This window comes from Helianthus annuus, chromosome 3 (assembly GCF_002127325.2).
Source record: "Helianthus annuus cultivar XRQ/B chromosome 3, HanXRQr2.0-SUNRISE, whole genome shotgun sequence".
In the NCBI taxonomy this organism is placed as follows: Eukaryota; Viridiplantae; Streptophyta; class Magnoliopsida; order Asterales; family Asteraceae; genus Helianthus; species Helianthus annuus.
In genome coordinates, this window is record NC_035435.2 from 39,465,667 (window position 1) to 39,474,322 (window position 8,656).

The 8,656-nt window shown below is 35.6% G+C and overlaps 1 protein-coding gene across 1 annotated transcript; it reads right to left on the reverse strand.

Annotated features, from left to right (window-relative positions):
- Positions 1-6,647: 6,647 nt before the first annotated feature.
- LOC110874562 lies at positions 6,648-7,496 on the reverse strand. The gene is made up of 2 exons (XM_022123140.2): positions 7,152-7,496; positions 6,648-7,049 (listed from the first exon to the last, which is right to left on the reverse strand). The coding sequence occupies exons 1-2, from the start codon at positions 7,191-7,193 to the stop codon at positions 6,648-6,650; spliced, it is 444 nt and encodes a 147-aa protein (XP_021978832.1). The 5' UTR covers positions 7,194-7,496.
- Between the last annotated feature and the right edge of the window lie 1,160 nt (positions 7,497-8,656).

Below are 8,656 nucleotides of genomic sequence, written 5' to 3' on the forward strand. Positions count from 1 at the left end.
TTATGCTCATTAGGTGTTTGATATAATGCCTAAAAGAAAACAAAGTGTTAAAAATTCGGACAAAAACGCATGTTTGAATGATGTGACAAATTATGCTTGATATGTTGTTATTGGAGTTCTAAACGGGATATTGGTTGAACTCTATAGGCAAAAAGATCGAATCTTCGAGCGGACAAGCCGGAGCGGATAGCGCTTGAAGGGAACGCTCTAGAGGTACGTAACTACGGTTTCGTTATGTCACATCCCAACCGATGGCGGAAACATCGGGGCGCGGCACTGAGCGAAACAGATTGTCCAGAAGTTTCCATAACACTATATTTACCAAATATTTAAAGCAACACGTCCCATACCATGTCATAAATGATAATATAATTATTACAGAAAAGATCTAGTCAGTTGTTCTGTTCCGATGACTCAGATTCTTATTACATACAATTGTTTATTGCTGACCTAGGTCTTTCCTAGCCTCGATTTCACAGCAAAGAAAGTAAATAAGCATCATAGGCACCTGTCACATATGCTAAAGTAAAAGTCAATACACATAGTTTAAAGGTGAGCATACAAGTTTAATAGATATAATAGAGTTCGAAATCGATTACGCATAACCAGCACGTACAAGTGTGAAAGGAGGCATGTTAGTTATCGACATGAACCTATCGATACCAATGACTGCGGGTTGACTGCCCAAGGCAGTTCGCGATACACACTCACCACTGTGAGCCATGTAACTAATTGTCCTTAACAACCCCTGAGTGAACAGGTGCTGAGTCCAAACTATAGTACTATCGTTGCTAAGGCAGGTAGACAGCATTCCATGTGTAAACATAACAAACAAGCATTCATTAAGTCACGTATAACATGCGGTAACGGTTAGCGTTAAAAGTATTGCGTAGTGCGTTTGATGTGATTTAGAATAAGTAACGTATGCAACACCCAAAAGTGCATAAAGCAAAAAGGGATCAAGTATACTCACAGCGATTGATGGATTGAAGGGAGCGCTAAAGAGTAGGGTTAGCTTGATTAGAACGATAGCATAACGATGAGTGACGCGCAAAACGATGCAAAGTATAAGTGGGTCGGACAGTAGTTCGATCGGATGGTAGTCCGATCGGACAGCTGGTCGTGCAAGTGACAGTTCGCTTGGATGGTCATCCGATCGGGTGGCCTTTCGAGTGGATTGTTTCTTCCTTTAGGAAGGATGTGTTTGTGTATGATGGCTTGACTTTTGAAGTTTTTGTTGTAGCATTTTGAAAACATAGAAGTATCCCTACCTTTCAGGTCGGTCGATCGGACGATAACCCGATTGGTTAGACACTTTTAGTGAGAACAAGTTCGCCGCAGAGTGTTATTTGATCGGATGGTAGTCCGATCGGGTGGCAATCCGCTGGTATGAACATGGCAATCCTTTAGGAACGATTTACATGGTTGAGTGGTAGTCCGATCTGATGGTAATCCGATCGGTCAGCCCTTCATTCAATGTTCATCCTTCGAGATTTGAAAACAAAAGTTAAGTGTGGGACCAAGGTGTAAATCGTTCGGGTGACAACCCGTTCGGATGACGGTTCGATCGGACGGTAGTCCGATCGGACGACATTCCGTCCTGGTCGTTCCGTTCTTCTTACACTTGGTTGTTTTAATTGTTTGTCGTTTTATCGAAATGTTTTGATAACGTGTTAAGCAACAGAAACCTCGTCAATACTTGGTACTCCTGATCGGACAGGAATCACCCAAATCCGATCAGTTAACTGTTCGAGACGGTGTTCCATGTTTAACCCGAAATCGGTAAACCTCGTGGATAGAATCCAGATCTTGGACCAACACAACCACAAGAATGAGTAGGAAGTCGGTACAAGCTCCGATTCTATCGGTTTTGAGTGGATTGAGTGTAAAAGAGTTGAAAGAAAGTTGGAAAACCTTCTCTCAATCCTTTTCACCGTGAATATGTTTAGATCTATAGAAGATCTTTGTTTGTTTATGTGTAAATCGGTTAGATCTAAGTTGTTCTTGAAGGATTGAAGCAAAAACATGAAGTTCCTAAGAACACCATGATGACATCATCCTAGAACACCTCAAATCTAGTGATTTCACGGTTAAAAAGTTAAGATTCAAAAGATAGAAAGGTGTAGAATCAAGTGTAGATCAAAGATGTACAAGATTTAGGTTGAGATCTTACCGGAATCGAGAGAAATCGGAGAAAAAGTAAAGTTGAAGCGCTGGTCGGACGTCAGAGAGCAAAAGTGGAAAGTTTGATGGTGACATGGGGTATTTATAGGGTTACCCAAAGTGGAAAGGGGCTGGTCGATCGGGTGGCAGCCCGGTCGACTGGCTGATCGATCAGCTGGTCGCCTGGTCGATCAGTCACTTGGTTCGAGTGTTTGGTGCGACGAGTTTTGCCGTTCGATTACGATTGCGAGCATTGCGATGCGATAGAGTTTCCTATTCAAATTACTTTTAATCCCAACTACTATATCTAACATACAATTATCCTTTTTCACTTGCGTTTAGCGTTTGCGATTCGATCGCGATTGAGTTTCGATTGATCACCACAGCATAACATAAATAACCATGCACAAGTAACACATAAGGCACACACACACGTAAAACAATATTCAGAACACGTAATTCGAGTTGCGAGTGTGATTGCGATAAGCGATTAAATACGCGATAAACATCGAATAACCTCGATTATTAATAGATACTCCACATAATACAAATAACGTTACGCATAAAATAGACTAACTGCGAGTCAAAGAAGTCAAAATAGGAATTGAGCAAGGAAAGACAGATCGCAATTAGCAATTTTGTCCCCCTTTGACTTCAATCTTGACTTTGACTTTAACTTTCGAAACACGGGGTGTTACACGTTACATTATGATTGATCATGTATTTTGTTAATCGACTTTGTGTTAGAATGTTATGTAAACTTGATAATTAGTTGAAGTGACGAAGTTCACTAGTTAAACAAACGGGTCAAATGTTGGTTAAAAATAAGTTTGGTGTGTCGTAAAGTGGTGGTTTCCATTAGACAACCAAACGGGTTGAGTATTGGGTAAACTGGTAGTTATTAAGTGATTTTGATAGTCACTCGTTAACTATGAATTATGAAAACATAGTCCGTTGAACGGACGCGCCGAGAGCCTAACTTTTCTTGAAAGAACCCATGATATGGGTCAAAAGAAAAGTATCATAAATTGTTGATTAGCAACAATGTTATTGATTTAAATCGTTCATAACAAGCACGACATATCGTGTGCATAAGTATTGTGAATGGTAGTGAACGCCAATGTTGACAAGCCCGAGTAGAAAAGGGTAATTTTGCTTAGGAACCATTGTGAGTAAATTATGTAAGGTTCAACATATAACCAAACGGGTCGAATAAATAAAAAAGGAAATTTTTAGGCGATCAGCCTATAAACGAGATTTTATGCAAGTAATGATAGTAAACGGGTCCGTATTTAAATTGCGGACGCGTAGGAAAAAGAATCGCCTAAAACGGACTTGTAGATAAAAAGTTATGCACGTTTGAAGTTTGATTTTGTAAAAAAAATGGAGCTGGGCAGAAAATGCAGGTCCAGAAAACGGACCTGTTGGAAAATTGACTCCTCGGCGGCATGCGACAGGGAGTCTTGAACCCAGCGCGACACGCGGGGCCGCTCGCGGCTCGCGAAGGATGTTGTGAAGTCTCTCGCGTGGCGCGAGAGACACAGTTCCGAAATTTTTATTTTCTTTTCATTTGTTTGATGTTGAAACTTGGTTATATATGTTTAATTGTTATCAAAACTAACATTTGAGTCAGTTTTGATGTTAGGTGATGATGATGATGATGATGAAATTCCGGATGCCGATCAAGCACATAGCAAGAATCGAACACCATAATTTTGAAGCTTCCGCGAACGATGTCTTTTGTTTAGTTTAGTATGGAACATGTAACTCTTATGCCACGATATGTATGTCTTAACTAGTAAGGATGTAAATCCTAGATACTTAAATCATGTAGGAACCTTTATTCCATAAAGTTTTTGGAAATCTGTATTTTCCTTAAACTAAATGTGTATTTAGTAATAATTACATAATAAAAATGTGATGGGTCTTACAGTTTACTAGGTTAGTTCTAAGAGCATTTGCAATAGTTATGTATGCGAGTTTATTGATGCGGAGGTGGGAGCGAGAAGGGTGACAGATGACTAAGGCGAAGGACGTGGTTAAAAGAGGAAAGGAGGGGAATGTGAGAGGAGGGGAGAGAAGTAGAGCACGCTAATGTGGCCTTGTTCGTGAAGAAGATGCAACGCAAATGGTCTAGGTTTGAAATTGTTACTCAATCTTTAAATTCAACTATGAGTCGAATATTGTAAATCTTAATCGGATAATTTGTTTTTGTTTTAAGAGGTTGATTGATTTTGACGATTTTATTACAAGCCGTAACTTGTGAAACTATATTGAATGGGCCAAAAGTACAAATATATAAATAAAACGAAGAAAATAGTTTAATCATTTCAACATAAAAACATGTATTTTATTTATTTGACTTATCACACTTTTTTTCTTTTTATTTTTTCAAGATCAAAATATTTTTGTCTTGTTCTAAATTATTTTGGCTTTCTCTTGGCTTTTTATCTTAATAATAATAATAATAATTTTTAAGATTAACATGCAACATTGCTAATATTTTACAATTATTACTAGTGAATTAATATAAAATTTAATATAATTTTGATTTAATGTAAATAAGCATGTGTTAATATAGGTTAAATGTCAAATCAACCCATAAATACATGTATATATCCTTCTCAACTCTTTACATATACTTGTTTCATTTCATTTTGTACTCTAGTTCCGTAATTATGAAAGCTAAACTATATTATCAATAGGATTGTCAAATGTCAATATAACTAAATATAACAATCTAAAACTTAATTATGTTCATTTCCTATTAGTATAATATTTCAAGTCATGTCAAAAGTTATCATCTTAGTTTTTATTTTGTGTGAAAAGCAAACACAAATAACTAAAATAAATACAAGTCAAGTAATATCAATATTTCCATAAACAGTAAAACATTACTATTACTATTACTAGTTTGTACATTAACTAAAAAAATACATCTAAAAAATCTATATAAGAAATAATATTTTGGCCATTTATTTTTGTCGTGACATATTGTGCGTTCGTGATGGGTTAACGTGTCCCGTGTTTACTTTTTGTGTGGATCAAACTGTGCCGTGTTTTGTTTATTTATTATTTTTCTGAACCATAAATAATGAAATGCAGACTTTTCAAAAAAGACCCTGAAGTAATAAACAATTTGCAAATCAAACCTTGTGATAAAAAATTAGAAGTGTCTGAAATTGCCATGTGGTGTATAACATGTCCACCATTAAAATCACGCGGGTCTGGTTTCTTCTTTCAACCAACCCCACACGCATCACCTACAAACTTTATTAATTAAAACACTTTTAGAATGATTGCTAAATTATCTTCCACTATTATCTTTTAAAGTCAACTTTAGCACAAATAAATAAGAATTTTAAAATTTAGAGTAAATTGTCAAAATCGTCTCTGTGTATTGTATGTGTTTGTCAGTTTTATTCAAAATAATTTTTTTTGTACTATATTGTCCTTCACTTTTAAGATTTTTTGTCATTTTCATCTAAACGTCTAACTTTTTTCTCAAAATCGTCCCTGAGATTTTAGATTTTTTGACATTTTCATTCAAATATCTGATAAAAAAATTGAACAAATTAGACATTTGGATGAAAATGGCAAAAAAATCTCAAGAGAGAAGGGTCATATGGTACAAAAAAAGTTATTTTAGATGAAACTGACAAATATGCACAAAACTCAGGGACGAGTTTGGCAATTTACTCTAAAATTTAACACAAATGAATAAGAATTTTAAAATTTAACAAGTTAGTTTTTATTTACATTATTTAAAAGTATGTTGTCGTATACAGAGTTAATTACATAGTTAGTCCCTGTGGTTTGCACAAAATAACATACTTAGGTACTAAGGGTCTGTTTGGTATGGGGTAATGGAATGGACGGAGGAATGGAATGGGTGAAGGAATGGAATGGGCAAGGGAATGAAATGGGTCATTACCATTCCATTGTTTAGTTTGGTTACCTTATGGGAATGGAATGATACATTACTTTGTGTTGTTTGGTAGACAGAAAAATGACGAATCAATGGAATGCAGTCCATTAGAAATGACAAAAATACCCATCTCTTATAAAAAAGAAAATCTACCAGGTTCACTAAATTTTCGAATTAAAAATTATAACTACATTATGAAAAGTAGGATATATTTAACTAACAAAGCTCAAAAATTATTTAAAGGCTTCAACTAGAAAAATATAAAAATAATCTAAAATCTGCCAAATAAAAAAATCATCCAAAAAGAAAAATACAAAAATCATCCAATGTCTGCCAAATGAAAAAAAAAATCATCCAAAATTTGCAAACAAAAAAAATTAATAATATTCCAAAAGTCGTTGTATATCACGTCAAACGGTATCTTCAAGCATGTTCTTTACCCATCCAAGTTTGCGGTCTTCATCAACCTTAAAAAAGACTACCATTAACTCCTCATTTTGTGCAAGCTTACATACCGCCTTGTCACACTCACGAGTAGTTAAACCCGCAACTTTATTCATCTCCGCAAAAAGGTTGTTCCGAAGTTCCTCTCTATTGCTCTCCGTTCCAAAAACTCTATTAAAAGTATCTGAAGCCCCCTAATCTCTGCACCGATTATTTCAGCAGAGTCTTTCAAACTGTTCATTAGAGGATCCCAACTGTTGCGCCTTCTTCTCTTTCGCTGTGTGCTTGACTCTTCTCTAGAAGCATCATATGAAGGGATGTTTATTGGTTGATTAACATCAATATCATCTAATCCTTCTTCAGTAGCCTCTGGTTCTTCTCGGTTTATATCAGATATAATATCCGCATCTGTTTGGGCATCTCTTCCATTTGCGCGATCCTTACCAAATACATTACACAAGTCCCAGTAATGAGGGAATTTCTTTGCTCTCCATTTTGCAGCATTTTTATGCACCTAACAAGCCATATCATCATGATCAAAGTTAACGAGCTATAAAAATAATATGTACAAACACTTATTATAACAAGGCTACAATCATAAATGATTACACATTACCTGTATATAAGCTTGCCAAACAGGTTGGGGAGCATCAAGCATGTCATTATTGTAATCCTAGCCAAAACCACTTGTATTGTTCCATGCCAACATATCATGTATGGCAGACCAATCGCTCTTCATTGTTTTTACACGCGATTCTATATGTGGCTTTGCTTTTATGCCAGCTTCGGGAAGAGATATTGCGAGTTGTCGCTCCACCGCACTAAAGAAACCAGATTTAAACCCATTATCTGATTTGTAATTACCACCTGAATTTAGAACATCAAGCATGGCTGCAACAAGCTTCTCATCTTCATTTTCATTCCATTTTTTTTTTATTTTTTCCTGGACCACTTTCAGAATCAAGTTGTGATTCCATATCTTCACAAATAAATCAATGTTGTATAAATAAAAAAATAGTCAAATGTTGTGTAAATAACAAAGATAAGATAACAAACACATAAAAACATTCAAATTTATTCTAAAAAAAACATTTAACAAACATAAGCAAAATAACATAGATAAAAACATAACAATCTATCAAATCAATTATGTCTAGATGTCCACGCATTAAACATAGATGTTGCCAAGTTTTGTCTAAAGTTTGTCCATTCATTCGAGGTCCCGACCGTTGTAATATGTTCCACATTTGAGCCAAGATCTTCGTCATCGGCATCATTATTTGTGTCAATAAATTCATCATCGTCATCATCAAAAGGATCATATGGCATTTCTCTTCGAATAAAGTTATGCATAAGACAACATGCAAGTATAATTTTATTTTGTGTTCTGATCGGATAGAAAGATGGGCTTCTAAGTATTGCCCATCTTTTCTTCAAAACGCCAAAACATCGTTCGATGACATTCCTTGCTGCTGAGTGCTTCATGTTGAAATACTCTTCGGGCTATTCTGGTCTTTGTCCATTTAGCCAAGTATTTAGATGATATCTTTGACCTCGGAATGGTGCAAGAAATCCCTCTCCATTAGTGTACCCGACATCAACAAGATAGTAGTTACCTATAGGCACTTGCAATCCATTCTCTCGAATCATAGCACTACGAAGTATTCTACCATCAGCAGCAGATCCTTCCCAGCCTGGTAGTACATAAATGAATTGCATGTCAGGTGTGCAAGCAGCAAGTACGTTAGTTGTTATTTCTCCTTTTCGATTACGGTATTAACTTTTCATTTTGTAACGTTTAGAGGTATTAACTTCTAGGGTATTAACATAGTTAGTCCCTGTGGTTTGCACAAAATAACATAATTAGGTACTAATAGAATGTGATTTTAAACCTACAAATAACGTTAATACCTCCAAACGTTACAAAATGAAAAGTTAATACCCTAGAATGTAATTTAGAGGTATTAACTTCTAGGGTATTAACATAGTTAGTCCCCGTGGTTTGCACAAAATAACATAATTAGGTACTAATAGAATGTGATTTTAAACCTACAAATAACGTTAATACCTCCAAACGTTACAAAATGAAAAGTTAATACCCTAAAATGTAATTTTAAACTA

Excerpts from the sequence above, each read along its gene's own strand:
- LOC110874562 (XM_022123140.2), bottom strand. The coding sequence starts at position 7,193 with ATGCTTGATGCTCCCCAACCTGTTTGGCAAGCTTATATACAG. Across the intron at positions 7,050-7,151 it reads TTTGGCAAGCTTATATACAG|GTGCATAAAAATGCTGCAAA; the intron begins GTAATGTGTAAT and ends ATGGCTTGTTAG.